Here is a 16,733-nt window from a genome sequence, read left to right on the forward strand (position 1 = left end):
TTTAAACCAATTTCTGATCACTTAAACCAGTTTATGTGTAACTTCTGTCCCTAGTCCATGAGTCCAAAAATTTGATAGTGCGGGAGCCGTGCTGTTACTCTGCTGCCAAATTTCTACCAGTCGGGAGCCCTGCAGGCCAGGTAGCATGGCTCTGCATGCTAGATTGGCTTTATGGGGCCTGATCCTAATGTGCAGGGCCTGATACATGTGCACAAGGCAGGGCAGAGCCAATCCAGGCACACATGGGCCAGGCATAGGTGGAATGGGGCCCAATCTAGGCATGCAGGACCAAGAAGGCAATGCAGGGCCCAATCCTAGTGTTTGCGGCCTGATCCAACCCATGGACTGAACCAGCCCACAGTTCAAAAAGGTTGAGCACTGCTGGTCTAATTTTTAGGCCATGTCCAAACTGCCTCCACACCTAGCGTGCAACTGCTGCTGAGAAGCAAACACTGCCCATTCAGTCCTGCTCTAATGCACCAAAGCCTGGCAACTAAGTAATATGGATAGTGCAGAATTGTCCTAAAAGTGCCTCTCAGCACCATTCAGGACCATTCTAAGCCATTCACACTGCCTAATCACTGGGCTTTGGCATCTACTGAACAAACATGAATGGGCAGCACTTGTTTCTCAGCAATTGTCACAGTCTCATTAGGGAGGAAATACTAATTTTCTAAGCCATGTAGCTTCCTCAGCTTCCTTTAGCAGAAGGTATCACATTAAGTATCTTAAATATTCCTTTCCTTGAGTTCATCTCATTGCTCCTAGTTTTATCCCTTTGCATTACATCAAATAATACTTAGGCCCCCACTTGTCTTTTCAATTACTTCATTTCTGTTGCTCACATCTTTAATCTTTCCTAAAAAAAAAAAAAAAAAAAATCAGTCAGTCAAATGCTTGTGTGTCACTGCTTTCTGAATTTTCTTCAGTTTGGTGACATCTTTCTGCTTCAGACTTGTCTAGAGCTTCTTATGTACCATCTCAATAAGGCTGTAGAGCAGATGTGTTAAGTCTGTACTGAAGGGGGTGAAGAGCGTACTGGCCAAGTTCACGGATGACACCAGGCTATGGGGGAGCGTGGTCATGCTTGAAGGTAGGCTACAGATGTAGGCAGACCTAGACAGGCTGGTATGTTGGGCAGATCAGAACCTGATGAAGTTCAGTGTTGAGAAATGTAAATTGCCCCACCTCAGGACAGGTGACCCCCAACACACCTACAGGCTTGGGGGCACCAAACAGACTAGCACCACAAATGAAAGGGACCTGGGGGTCATAACAGACCACAGTATGAATATGAGCTGGTAGTGCAATGCTGTAACCAGTAGGGCAAATGATACTCTGGCATGCATCAATCGATGCATCTCCAGCAAAGCCAAGGAGGTGATTCTTCCACTCTACTCAGCACTGGTGAGACCACCACTGGAGTACTGTGTCCAGTTCTCGGCACCACACATTAACAAGGACGTGGACAAGGTTGAGAGAGTCCAAAGAAGAGCCACCCGTATGATCAGAGTCTTAAAAGGCAAGCCACACAAGGAAAGCCTGAGGGATCTGGGACTCTTCAGCTTGAGGAAAAGAAGGCTGAGAGGGGACCTGGTAAACAGCTTACCACTACACTAGGGGAGTACATCAAGGGCTTGCTGAGCAACTGCTCACCAGGGCACCCGAGGGGAAAACCAGGAGTAATGGCCACAAACTCTCGGAAGATCAATTCAGTCTCAACATTAGGAAACACTTCACAGTCAGGGTGTCCAGACTGTGGAATAAGCTCCCTCTAGAGGTGGTGCAATCACCTACCTTGGAAATCTTCAAGAGGAGACTGGAAGGTCACCTTGCTGGGGTCACCTGACCCCCAGGTCTCTCTCCTGCTTGGCGCACCAGGTTAGACCCAATGATCTTCCGAGGTCCCTTCCAGCCTTACAATCTATGAATGAGGAGATGATGTCTCTGTGAATAAACCCTAGACATGCATTGACCTGTTTTGTGGCTATTATTTAAAATTCACAAGGAAGGCAAGTTGGGATCCTACATATGTATGATCATTATTTATCAGGATTTTTGTGGGGGGGACAGGTGCGGATGAGGGGGCAGGTTACTTACTCTAATCCCAAATTGCTCTTTTTCTATATTTTGCCTAGTTGGCATTAGATGAAGTAGTGTTGATTACACCTTGTAACTTAAATGCTTAAATTAACTCTGAGAGTTTCTTTCTGACTTTATATCATCCATATAAATAGGATACCTATATTATAACAACACCATTTGGGTCTCAGAACACATTTGTTAAGAGCAGTGCTGTGAGAATAAATGATTTTTCAAATCACTGGCAGCACTGAAAAATCAAGAAAAATAATTATTTTGAGATGATGGCTTTTTATTTACTTTTCCAGTGATATAAGTAAAACTGAACATTGTTGAACACAAAAATGAAAATTTTTACTTTCATTTTCACTTTTCTAATTAAGTTGAAATGAGCTGAGAAATGAAACAGCCGCAGGGTTGGTTTCTTTTCATTTAACGATTTGGTACATTTGAGAAATGTTTCAGTCAATCCAAATATGCATTTTCAGTAAAAATGTCTAAGTTGAAAAATGCTTTTCAGCTCTAACCAAGAGAGATTTAAATGGATTACGAGGAATTCTTGATTTAAACAAGGAGATCCTGCGTGTCTTGTCACTTCTAAGCTGCAGTCAGTCAACATAAATGGAAAGCTGCTGTAATTCATATATCTTTAAAGGGTCTTGACTCCTTCCTGCAGGCAGACACAGGGTGGCTGACCCTAGAATTCATTTCACTGCCATTCATATGAAAATTTTGGAAAATCTTGCCCTAAAGGTAACCTACCCCTGCAGTTTTGCGTATCTGTCACAGGAATAACTTGTCTGGGAGGACAAAAGAGTTGTAAATTGTCATATGACCAGTGTCACTCCATTTTTGGTGAAGACATACAACAAGAAAAAAAACAACTGTAGACAGGAGTTATTGAGGTAATATAGTATAGCTTTTTAGGCTTTACTATTTAACATAGGCATATATGGTTCTTGTTCCTATAGAATCTGATGACTGTTTATTAGTTAGTTAACATTTCTGATAGGGCTTGTCAGGGATGTGAAAAATACAGATATAATGAAGAAGGAATTATGATATTGACATTCATATTGTCATAATTATCTGGCATTTAGATTTATCCCATGTCCATTACATAACCTCTGAATTAATTTACAGCTCTTACACAATTAAAGTATTAGCTCCACACTGTTCTCCAGATAATATCAATGTACCATAATGTCAGTGTAGGGAGCAAGCCATTCCAATGCTACATCATAGTGTTCATTGTTTTAGGAGTTCATTACATGACAAGAATTATCTGTTCCTGATGAAACATGAATTTATTGATTGGGCCATAAATGTTTTTGTGAATAAAATTGTTAAAAACACCATTCTTTTTTGTTTTGATCAACTTAATCATTTTTAGTTTTTCCTTGAAAGACCCAATGTCTAGAGAACTAGAAATGTCTTGACTTTTGACACTTGAATTTTTAACTCAGATGTTTTCAAAAAGTGAAACATTTTCATCCAAAATTTCAATTTATTTGAAAATCTATTTTCTTTTGGGAAACACTTTGATATGTTTATCTGCTGCAGAGACCAAATACTGCTTGCCTCTATTGTTTAATCCTTTTCTTTATCATCTTGAAGGCAGACCAAGGTGGCACCTTCGAGACTAACTGGTTCAGAGAGACATAAGCTTGCATAAGCCACAGCATACTTCATGTAAGCCCACTCAAGATGCAGCTGCATATAAAAAGATAAAGCTAGAGAAAAATGTGGAGGTCCACATTTTTTAAGCAAAATGTATTGCTATAAGCATGTGCCACCATTGCTTCATGATTAGCACTGACTACCTCTGGGTTTCTAAGTGGAGTTTAAAGTATTGTCATTTTTGCTGTAGAGTCCTATTTGGCTTAGTACTGTGCTCCGTGAGATATTCCTTCTGTCTCTGCTATTTATTTAATATTTTAGAGCCATTTATGCTAGACTCATTGTCCCTTCACATCTGGTAGTTCTTCCTAAGGACCCATGCCCTTTGAAATCTAGGTTGTTTGAAGAAGCCTGTATCACTTCAAGGAAATCCATAGGTAGAGTTGAGGGATTTACTTATGATCCAGCTGCTGTTCATTTTACTTCTCAGTGTATTGTTAGTTGCATTTTAAACAATGCAATTTGAACCAATAGAGGTGTCTATTGTGTTATGATAGTACAACTCACTGTTCTTATAAAAAGTAATAGGTATCTAGATAAATGAAGGTTGTGCTTTCTTTATCTTGTTGTTGCAGGATGGTTTCAGATCAAATATTGTTAAATATATTATGTATATTAGAAAAAACTGGGCACAACAAATTGATTTTATAGCTAGAGTTTCAGCCTTAAATCAGAATGTATGCCCTTGTGTTTTAAGATTGCTTTAATGTAGTTCATTTTGTAGTTTAGTTTGTCATTTTGTGGTATAATAGGAGCAGGGTACAGAAGTAGTGTGGTTTACAACAGGAACATGAGGTCACTAGGTCACTTGATATTTCAGCTACAATCTTCCTGTGCTTCTAGAGGCTTCAAATCAGGGCTTTATGTTTTTGAAAATGGATATATCCAATGAGAGAAGGTGGTAGGATGAACTCCAAGAAAACTTTTAAGAAATCTTCACTAGGCTGAAGTTTAGTGATGGAGAGAGAAAACTCCTGCTGCAAGATGAGTTTCCTTTGCAGGTTATCTCACCCAGTACAAGAATAAATTTGCAGGAGGTATATTGATTTATAAATGAAATTAGTCAGGAAGGATGGAATAAGGGTATTTATTACTTACTCCCAGGGAATTTGGGATGATATGGAAAGTTTCTTTGCAGAAGACAGTTTAAGCTATTTTTGTTAAATCTGATGTATATCCTACCCCTTGTCCACCAGTGCAGACAACCATCTGGTATGGACCAATTTAATTGTGCTGTGCAATGGGGGAAGATTTGGAGTGACCACCTGGCAGGTACCTGCACTGTATGTGGCAAGAAGGTTAACTCCATGCATATCATCATGTGTGAGGAGGATGAAGCATTGATGAGATAAAGTTGAGGATACAAATCCATCACTGTGTGGATATTTGGGATCTTTTTTCTCACCTCACCCAGAATGAAACTGAGAAAAGTAGGTTGATATAAATTTTGTGAGGTGACCACAGTACTGCTCCATGTTCTTTCTTGTTGTAAACCTCCAAAAAAACTTGAATTTGTCAAAAAGGGAAAGGGAGAAAGGAATTAGATGTCAAAAAGAGGTTTGTTTCTCAGAGACAGTTTTTTGACAGTTCTGTACACTTTAAGTAGGAATTTAATTTATATTTATACTGTGGGATTTGACCTTAAAGGAAGAGCTCATGTTCTTCCTACAAACTAATCTTATTTATACCATCAAAATGTTGTGCTGTAAATAATCATTTTGGAACTCGTTTGTATTAATTCAAATATAGACATATTCATAATGCCAAGCTAACATATTTACCACTTTCACTTGAATATAAGATGAGATTTTTCTCCCAATCAGCATGGCGGGGGGGGGAGCCCCTCATTTTATATTTACATACCAGCAAGTGTTTCTGGAGTACCTGTGCTAAAATTTGCAGCAGTGAGGGTTGGGGCCGGCATCAGATCCACAGTGGTCTCCTATTCCCCTCTGCAGTTTCTGCCCTCTTGTCTGTCCCTTTCCCTTTCTTACTGTCATATGCAGCTCACTTCCACATTGTGTCTGGGGAGGGAACAGAGCCTGAGCAGAGTATGACACTAGGACAAGGTAGGAAGGCTGCAACAGAAAGAGCATTGTAGAACACAGGGCAAAGCGACCACCTTGACCTCCCCGCCACCACTATTTTCCCTGCTGTAGTAGTGGAAGGGCAATGAATTCAAGACAACACACTGATCATTAGGTTCTTCACATGGAAAATTATACCAAATGTATACGTTTTCTGTATATAGAATCTAACTATTGGTGTTCGTCTTGTATTCAGGGTCATCTTGTACTTGAATAAATATGGTATTTTAGGACTAGCTGTCTGTCGTCATCACATTCTCCACACTGGATCATAACTTTGGGTGCATAGTAAGAGCCAGGGAGAGTACCATGCCAGATCTCTAAAAATTCTTTGTCATGTGAAGGAATCCCTGTTTTGATGCACAGTTATGACATCTTGAGATTAGTTGAATGTTTTTACATCCCTTGATGTTCTCCATATATAGGGTAAGTAGCAGAAGAAAAAGGAAGGATGTTAAACTGCTGAATTTAAAATGCTTGTAATTGTAGTTCTCTATTCATAGACTAGGTGTATTACAGTCAGAAGCAATGTAGGGTTTCCCACATCACTGAGGCATACACTTACATCACCTTTAAGAGAATGACAGTCAACTAGTCTCTTTGCCATACATTTTTTGTACTTCTTCTGAAAGTGCCAAACTGGAACCAGCTGTAATGGGGTTTATAGTAGTATAAACTCCAGTCTTTCATGAATTGAACTGAGAATAGTAAATAACTTTATGCAGGCTAGTCATGACTACCACCCCCAGCTAATATGAGCTCCAACTGAACCAGTAACTGAAAGGTGAAAATAACTTAATCCCATTATCCAGATTATGAGTGATCAATTTCCCCCCCAAAAAGAGAAATCTGGTGAGTAAATCCCATTCTCCCATGCATGCCACTTCCCAAGTCAAATGTAAAATAAGCACTTTGAGCTGTACAGTTCTTTCAGAAATGTCTTTCCACCCTTCCCACTTAATGTTTCCATTAAAACATGAAGGTATTCAGTCTCAATTAATCCTGTCACATGATATGATATCTGAATCCTATTTTTGTAGAGGTTTCTGTCATGTACATAGTATACAAAACATTTTGTAAATAGCTTGTTGCTATGAATCACCCTGATTCAGCTCCATAGTAATGCTAGAAGTAACCAGTTCATATTGGACTTCAAACTACAAAGCACTTCAGACTACTCAATCACAGTTTATTTGGGATTAACAAGCTATGGTTATTTTCTTGGACTTTGTGAAGCACCATTTTGGCATGTGTCCATGGGAAAAAGATTATATGCTGAGGAAAAGGAAGCTACATTTATTTCCTTAAACAGTTTTATAGTGATAATGAAAATTATGAACAATGGATAGATGGAGTTCTTAGAAGGAAATTTTCATGATTATCGAAAATGTAGTTTAAAGGTGCTGGGAAAAAGTCTGTTTGTCTTATCCTGCTAACAAAGAAGCCAAAATAGCTATTAAATTTGGTCATCTGGAACATTTATTTTTGCCTCCAATATTTTATGAAAACAGTGACTTTTTAACTGTAATTTATTCTGAGGCTGTTTTATGTCTGCTGTAGAAATAACATTATTAACTGTCAGTTCATTACACCATTTCATTTTTTTCCCCCTTTCTTTTAGGTGGGAAGAGATAGAGAAAGTGGTGCCTCCCTTCTATAACTTAATCTAAAACCAAAATAACTTTTTGTTCTACTGCTATAACTGTCTCATTTGTGAGTCACTGTACGAAGCAGAGGTTGGGGAGTTTTAAGAACTGTAGATTAAGCACTTCAAAGCCAGCCTTGACTAATATTTATGTGCGTTTAAGACTACACGAATATACAGTAACATCCAGGAAACTCAGCCAGTAATTCATAAAAGTCAAAATGTTCTGTTTCAAATGATTCATAGCAGTGCAAATGATATGAGAAGACCCCCTTAGATCATTGAGCCCAATTGCTCTGCATCTTCTTCTTTACTAATCCCACTGGATTTTCATCTAACCTGTGTTTGAAAACCTCTAATGTAGGTGACTCAGCTACTTCACTAGTCAGTTTATTCCATTGCCTAATTGTCAGGATTTAAATGTTTTCTCATGTTTAATTTGATTTTTTTCCATTTTTAGTTTTATTCCACTATGCCTTGTTTGACCAATTTATGACTCTAGAAAATAATCCTTTCCTCTTCTGCAATACCACTCAAACATTACATATCCCTTTAAATGGCTTTTTCTCCACCAGCTATTCAAATGGTAATCCCATCAAGTAGTTTTTGGATGTCTTTTAGCACTTATGCCATTTTAATTGCCCTTCTTTGAAGTTCTGTTCATTGTTCAAGCTCATTTTTTAGAACAAGAGGCTCAAAAGTATATTCTAAATATAGACTTACTGTGACTAAAAATTATATCTTTACATTCAGTGACCACTTTAAAATGTTTCCTTTGATAGCAAATTAGGACTGCAGTATACTATGTTCTTTGGATAAAGGAAATGTCTACAGAATACTCAGAACATTGGGATGACAGTTTCTAGAAGACAAATACAAAAAATATGGGTTTAAGGACAGTCATTAAACTACTGAGGTTGCCATTTATTTTTATGATATTGTCTTGGTGACTCAGATAACTGCAGTTTTAGTCATCATCATAGAACACAAATGAACCCTCCCCCTGCCCGCAATGTCAATGCTCTGTTTGAAACTTTCTTACATTTATACACTATTTTGAGGATTTAGGTGGTACATGTATTTGTGGCAGCCAACTGTACAAAGGCGAATTTCATTATCATGTTCTAAGAGGTTCATTCCCAGTTCATAGCTACATCATTATATCTCAAGAAGTGCATTAATATACCGTCATCTGTTCTTGCAGTTTGCAGAGTGTAGTGTTAGTCATCTACAAAGATCATTTGGTTGTCTGTAGAATGAAATATTTTGAGAAGCTTACAATGGGGGATAGAGGGTGGAAGAAGAATTGATCTGGGAAGAAACTCTCATGAGTCAAGCTGGAGAACCTCTGATACAGAATTTTTAATCTGATACTATGTATTTCTCTCTATCTGTACAAGCTTGCCAGAGCATGCTGCTCCCTGATATTAATTATCCAGCCTACCATGATTTATCATCTGCCAATTTGGTCATTGTGAAATTTGTATTGTTCTACAGATGATTAATGAATGCTGCACATTGGAAAAATGCAGGTCACAGCTCAGAGGACTGGTTGTTGCAGGACAGATCTCCACTTCTCCACCCATTTTAACTTTACCCAATTGAAGTAATTTCGATTCACACCTACTACACAAATACACCTCACCCTAACTCTTTCATGCTAGAGTACTTCCATTCTTGTAGCTCCTTTTCTGAACTTTTTATATTTGTGCATCTTACTGTATCAGAAAGTTATAGGAGAGCAAGATTAATTGTGCCTGCTAAATTAATTTTATTCTGCAAAAATGAAAAACTACTCAGTAAATCTTAAATGACCTACTAAGTTTCATGAATTTAAGTTATTTATCATTAAGACTCTGTAGTTTGTCACTGCAGTTTTTAGGAATAATAATGTGGAGGCTAACAGGAAATAATCAATATCATGGAAATACAGATTTCAAAAGGTTAAAGCTCTGGGACATTACTTGGTCTCAAATGACTTTTAAAAATTTTTTTAACTCAGAAATAAAACATATATTCATTCAAAGTACAAAAGAAACAAATGAGTTACATTTTTTAGTTCATCTCCTTGCCAATGTAGATATGCCCCATATCTTGATAAATCTTCAGGCCTAAATTTTCCAAAGTAAGTAATGAATTTCAAAGGTCCCAAGTTTGGGAGACAAGTTAAAAGACGCTGATTTTCATGCTTTTTAAAAAGAAGGACTTCTAAAGTATCCTTGTCCTATGAATGACCTCTAGCAATCTAAATTACATTGGCCTAATATCACATTGCAAACTTGCGCCCTCTGAGATTCTCTCAGTCTTATGGTGGCTTCTGACTCTCTTTCTCTCACGTGTTTCAAACTGGTGTTCCCCCAAGGTATTTTAAGTTGAATCTTACTGTTTCCTCTCCATTTTACTAATCTCTGTAGGCTGCTGGCAGTATTTCTTGCTCCTTTTAGGTCTTTGGAGTTCATCTCAGTTCATTGTAATCTGCACATACTGTTCACCCCTTCTCGATCATTAATTAAGATATTAAATGAGATGTAACCAAATGCTGATCCCTCTGGCACCCCAGCATGTGCTGTGTGCTAAGAGTTTTGAACAAAGGAGCTGCCATGCCAGAGCTGACCTTTTGTAAACCTAAATTGGTTCTCAACATGGTAATTTTAATTGTCCTTTTAAAAAAAATAGACACTTTGACAAGGGGGAGCCTCAGAGCCCCTTGGGGAATTGAAGATCTTGCTGAGAATCCACTGCTTTTGGTCTTTTGTATCACCAGGCTCTTATCATTGAGCTCTTGCTCACTATTAGCCTTTCTGGCATTTTACAACTCCAGTCTTAAGGCTCTAAGTAGTTTGTTCATCTTCCTACCGTCAGATGCAGGCACATGCTGAAATGCCCAAGAGCCAAAGCCACTGACCATTAGGAAAATCTACAAACATAGGGGCAGGGTGAATTATGCCCATGTAACTGAAGGTGAGGGATCTTAGTTTTAGTTAAACTAGCACAAAAGGCTGTAAGGACATGCTTATTGAGACATCATGGCCTAGTAGATGGAGTGATTGAACAGGGACTCAGAAAATCCAAAGACTTTGTCGTTGCTCTGCTTACCTACTAGATACCTTAAGTGAAATCACTGTGCCTCATGTGTGCCTCAGTCTCCTCCCATGTAAAAAGGAGGTAATGATACTGACTTCCTTTGTAAAGTGCTCTGAAAATCTACTGCTGAAAAACGCCATATGAGAGCTTACCACTTATCTTTATGTTATTATTTTAGTTTAATTTAGGCTTATTTTGGTTTACCTTGTGTCAGCTTGGCATAGTTTTGAATAAAAGCACAATCAGTCACTTTTAACCTGAAATAACAATGAACAAAGGGGCTTGTGCTGGTTTAACTGAACCAAGTTTAATTCAACTGTTCATGCTGGTGTTTGGACAAGGCTATATTTTGACCATTCAGTATTCTCTTTCTCAATATTAAAGTTAACTGAAATAACTGTTTACCACTTTGTTCCAGATTTCTTGCTTCCCTCATATCTGCATTTCTATCAGCTCCAAGACTGACTTACTGTTGCACAGTTGGCTTTTTAATATGGCTGAATAAAGAAAAATGCTCTGATACTAGTTTCCTATTTCTGTCTTGCCAAAAGTGTCACCTTGCATATTCAACAACAGTCTTTATTAATAAACATGAAAGGCTTGATTCTTTATTGCATTGCAGCTAATTATACTAGTGCAAGCTATGTTTAAAAGGCAACTAAATCTGAATGGGAACAAATTATGCCCACTTGCGTATGTATTCTGTTATTTTTCCCCCTTGGAAAAAAAGTAGTACTTGATCATGTAAACTAAAAACCATAAAAGGGGCCAGAATAAATTTGAATGGACTTGTTCAGCAATTTCCTAACTTTTGAGTGATTGACTTTGTTATTTTATCACTCTTTAGGCATAGTGACTTCGTATGCATGTAATGCTTGAGTGTCTCTAGCTACAACCAAAACCTTTCTAAACTGTGGTAGAATCAACAACTTGTTACATAAAGTTGCAAAACATATCCCAATTTTTTTTAATATCTTCATCTTTCTTTCTTTTTCTTTCTCCTTTTAGATTTATCCCAGAGTGTACTGGATGAAGAAGAAAAGCCATGAAATTCTGAAGATTTTCCTCAGAAGGATATATCTATCTGATGTCAAATGCATTGACAATGCAGCAGTACCAATCTGTATTTTACTCAGTACCAAATGGAGCCTCCAGAAAAAAAACGCTCTAAAAACTGCACAAAAAAGTTCCATTCACATCAAATTGATTGGATCTTCTGGCCAACTACTAGATTTAGCATCCTTTCTGTGAACAAAGTCTAACCACTTACCAAACTGTTGTAAGGTACATTTATGTTAATCTGCAATATCAGCCCTCCATAAGGACTCTGTTGATTGATCAAAGAGTGTTTACATACACTTAAAAGCAACCTTTGTTTCTGGATATGTTTTATCTGATTGTTAAGATATTCTGTACTCTTCCTCCCTTTGAGATTACATTACCGTTTTCTCATAATGTAACAGTTTTGACAAAAGATAACCATCTTCTTTCCTCCTCTGCTAACTAGTCTCTATTTCTACACAGCTGAATTCACCACCAAAAGAAAGGTTGATAATCCACCAAGGTTCCTCTACCCCCATCCCTGATATATACTTCTACTCTCAGGAGATAGAGTAAAATATAGTAACTTGATATAAAGACATAGTGTCTTCAACCCTTTTGCCATGAAGTCACTGCAAAGAGAAGTAAAATTTAAATTTAAAGTTCTGTGAGCACTGTGACATGCCAATCTTTTCCTGCATTAAATGTGATATCTGTAATTCTGATTAGGGTCAAGATTTTCAAACATGATGAGTGATTATGAATGCCTTAATTGCGTAACCCAATTTGAGACAGCTTAAAGAGGATCTCAGTTTTAGAACATGCTGAGCAGTCACTGTCTGAGAATCAGGCTCAAGAAGGTGTCTCAGTTGGAACATCCAAAGTGGAAGCACCTAAAAACACCTTTGAAAATCTTGGCCTAGTTTTCTGAAGTGTCAGGTACACAGATGAATTCTTGAGAGTAACATGAATGTAATGTCAACATAAAGCTGCATATAATGGCCTCAGCATAACAGAGACCTGGCTCTGAGCATAGGAAATATGTCTTTTTGTTTTGGCCTATTGGTGGAAATACAAAATAAGAAGTTTTGGCTTCTTTGGCAGCATACATGAAATGAATGGTATGTCTCATTTTGTAACAGACACACGGCAAAATCTTCCTTCACACTTGGCACCGTTGGTGGCTGGCTCAGCACAAGCACCGAAAAGCTTAATAACATATAAATTCACTATTCCAAGAAAAGATCCCTCCAACTCAGTTTGGAGAACTTTGGGTTGGGGTGATGGCTGTAGATTTGTACTACTTTTTACCAACAGTAGTCCGTGCTGTACCTGTCCTGTGGATAGAGATGGGACTTGATTCTCCAAGACCTCCAGTCTGGGAGCCTTCATTACCACTAAGTCTACTTTTAACTTCTTCCCACCTCCCCAATGCCAAAAATATTTGCTCCCATCCTGCAACAGTTGTGCATTGCCAGTAGGCCCCTAGGTATCCTTGTGGTACTGCTCTATCAATAAAGTTGATGTAACTGTAGTTATGCAGAACTTTTTAAACAGATTAACTGCTAAATGAAGCCAAGTAATAAGGAAGCAAAGGAAAGCCACATGTGGCCCTGAAACTCGTTGAACATGCAGCAGTCCCATCTGGTTGGTCTTGTTCTCTAGTAGACCTCAAAGACCTTCCAGGCACAGGGATGAAGCTGCCTACTTCTTTCCCTGAGGGGGCAATCAGCATCCCTCTGTTTGCAGTGGAACAATTGCTCATGCAGAGTTTTCTTTGCTATTGCATCCCTCCCGCATGTTTTCCTGCAGGAGGGCAGTATCAAACTCATCATAAGGAGAAACCTGCCCTCCAGCTCTGTGAAAATTGTACAATAAAAGAATCTCCCATAGTCTCCATATACACCTCAGTGACTAAAGAAAATCCATGGGAGCTAATCAGTTACTGTAGCTATTAGGCTTAAACTTTAACCACAGGTCTCAGATCTTCTCTTGTGTACTATCAGTGGCTACTAGATAATCTAGAGAAGTCAACTGCAATTATTATTAAAATCCCATACTATAGAAGTGCCATTACAATGTAGATTCCTGAGCCAAAGAATTCTATACTGTTATATACAGCATCTGGAAAGGAAAACATATGGCTTTAGTGGGATAAATTATAGTGTAGCAATTATCATTATTGGGTATGAGCCAAACACTCAAAACTGTCATCAACTTCAGTGGAAATTTTGAGTAAGCAGTGAATAGAGGTTCAGGTCAGTTATATGTGTCTATTTCTATAACTTTTATAACGGTGAAGCGTGTTAGCTTTGGTGTTGCTTCTGTTTGCCTATTCTATGCTATGCTATGCTTTGCAAGATGAAGTCTCTGTGGGGAATGAACCTATAATACTTCTGAAGGGGAAAAAAAGCAATAGCTAGAGAACAAAGAAAGAGAAAATAGTGCATAGTGATAATTTATGGTCTCTTTTTGTCTCATGATATATTGTGGCATTCAGTAGTATCATCAGGTTTTAAAACAGATATATTTACCCTGGGTATAAAAATAATTTGTTTTTCCTATGGCCATGTAATCCATTGAATTTAGAGGAAATAAGTCATTGCAGTTTAGTTGCTTACCCTATAGTGTAACAGGAACCAACATGAAGCAGCTCTCAGAAGTTCTCAAATGCAGTATGAATGAAAAATCTGGCTAGGTGATTCTATTATGTGCAGGATTTGCACCAGTACTCAGTCCGCTGTCCTGTTAATAAGAGACCACATTATATAAAAACAAGGTTGGGGTTGTAAATACAATTTTCTAGTTATTTATGCTCTAAAGAAATACTCATTGAAAAAAAAACATTCTTACTTGGAGTAAAGCAAGCTTTAAATATGCAGTGTGTCTATTCTTAATCAGATTACTTGAAGAAAATGCTATATTTTTATGTAAGGTTTAGTGCAAAAAAACCTTGAACTGGTCATTTTATCAAACGCAATTATAGACATAGTTAGAGGTAGAAATAGGAAGCACATTGTGATATTATAAAAGCCATCCTGTCAGTGGTACCAACTTTTTTTATTGTTTATATCTACTGCTCTTTGAAATGCATTTTCTAAAGTAAGTTGTGCTATAAAATGAAATATACATTTGATTTTCTTTGAACTACAGAATGCTTATAAAATGTTTACTGAATGATATTTGTCCAAGGTTTTTTCTTCAAGTTTTTTAATTCAATCCCTCCCTCCTCCCCCTCTTTCCTTCTCTCTCTTGCGTGTTTGTTTTGGGAGTTTTCACCCTTGCATTTTAGAACAATACACTAAAAGGTTTATTTCTATACTGACCAACATGCAGCTGAGTTTCTGAAAATCTGGGCTCAGCTAAACTTTTTGGGTTTCAAGACTCTGTGGTTTGCACATCCCCAAATTGATTCTTCAGTCCAAGTAATGTTCAGCTAAAGCAAGGAATCACAACAAATCAGCATTTCCCAGGAACTGGATTTCATTTTAGTATTGTCTGTGTTTCTCCTCTTCAGCTTTTACTCTGCAGACTGAATTAAATGTATGCCTGAATGTTCTTATCCTTGTTCTCATAGTGCATCTAAAGAGTAATTTGCTGCCATGAACTAAGGTATGCTGAGCAGAGATTGTAATTTCTATGTGAAACCCTTTACAGTAGAAAAAAGCATCACAGTCTATGCATTATGCTGAATAAATATCTTTTCTTCTCATCAGTATGTCCTGTTTACAAATTCTCTATTCCAAAACCCAAGCAGCTATAAGACTTAAATATATATGACAATAGTGTAGTGGCGTGTCTGGATTTCTATGTTTACTGCTTTGAAATTAGTTTTGAGATTTTTGTAGTTTTGAATCTCAACACAAAACTTCCTTTACTCTGACAAACTTGTGTAACCTAAGGTCCTTCCAGCAGTTACATGTGCACTTTGTAGTTGAGTTAGAACCTCTGCAACTGCAGTGACTCTTGAGGCAAGTGAGTGCTCTTAATTCCAGCTGGAAACAGTGAAAGATTCATGCTGCTCAGTGCCTCACAGGGAGCATTTGGCATCTGGCAGGATTAGGGCTGTCCTTAGCAACTGTGATCCCGGTTTGCATTCAAATGCATCAGTTTTCCAGAACATATCATTTGGAGACTTCAGTAGACCGTGCATTAAAGACAATTAAATGTTGACAACCATTGGTTGTTTTAAAGTAAGAAATCCCTGCTCTGCTTGATCATCCTCTATATTTCAGTTTCTTGCAGTGTTGTCTAATGTTGAACAGTATTGGAAATTGCCAAGCCCAATTTTATCCCAAACCCACTATTTAAGATGACAGGAAGGTTGGAATCTGAAGCATCAAAAATAGGATTCAAACAAATGCTAAGAAAAATTAATTGTTTGGAGAACTTAGTTTATCTCCTTTACTGATATCCATATTTCTTAACTGTGACTGACGGATCACAGCACAGATACCTAGCAGTTTTATTGGCATTAATAAGTGATTTAATTAGTAAGGGGATGGAAGCATAATCTACTTAAATAATTCAACCCAATATCCCCTGGCAAGATGTCTTGGCTACAATATCTTTACATCTGCTGTTGCCAGGAGTACAGAAGAAGTGCAAGAAGCACAGATATATCCCAACTCTTAGTTGTTATTAATAACTTCTTCAGTGTTTCACAGATATTTCTATGCTGTGGGAATCTGAAGAGACAACATAGCATTCTACTTACAGACTCGGTCATTGATATAATGTGAGGTTCTTTCACTGCCTGTGACCACATTATTACATATGCACTCTGTTGAAAGTTGAGTTCAAAATCTTTTTTTCCAAATAAAAAGACTGAACAAAATTATTTGGGTAAAATAACAAGTATTAAAAATTAACTAAGAGTACTAGATCTACAGACTTTAGGGCTAAGTACAAACAGCCAAAAAACCCAAGACTGAATCGATTCAGCCTTTGCAGGTTAGTCTAGGCTGCAGAGATTAAAATGAGAAACAACAGGACACACACTTGCATTTGATTCAGGAAATGCAGCCACATGACTGCAGTGGCCCAGGCCAGAAACTGGGCGGGGAGCTAGAGTACAGCTCTCTGGTATGAAGCTTGCATGGGCTGTGTGTTTG

General features: G+C 37.8%; 1 protein-coding gene across 6 annotated transcripts in view; it reads left to right on the forward strand.

The window, feature by feature from the left end:
* Nucleotides 1–15,334, forward strand: part of BBS9 (Bardet-Biedl syndrome 9) — a 573,789-nt gene extending 558,455 nt beyond the window's left edge. For all 6 annotated transcript variants that reach the window (XM_019509031.1, XM_019509030.1, XM_019509025.1 and 3 more), the window contains one exon: nt 11,587–15,334. In XM_019509031.1, the coding sequence (XP_019364576.1) occupies nt 11,587–11,627 (41 nt within the window). In that variant the 3' untranslated portion in view covers nt 11,628–15,334. The remainder of the gene's footprint in view (nt 1–11,586) is intronic.
* Nucleotides 15,335–16,733: the final 1,399 nt, after the last annotated feature.

The sequence above is a fragment of the Gavialis gangeticus genome, unplaced genomic scaffold (genome assembly GCF_001723915.1).
Source record: "Gavialis gangeticus isolate Ggan-Ray unplaced genomic scaffold, GavGan_comp1, whole genome shotgun sequence".
NCBI classification, from domain to species: Eukaryota; Metazoa; Chordata; order Crocodylia; family Gavialidae; genus Gavialis; species Gavialis gangeticus.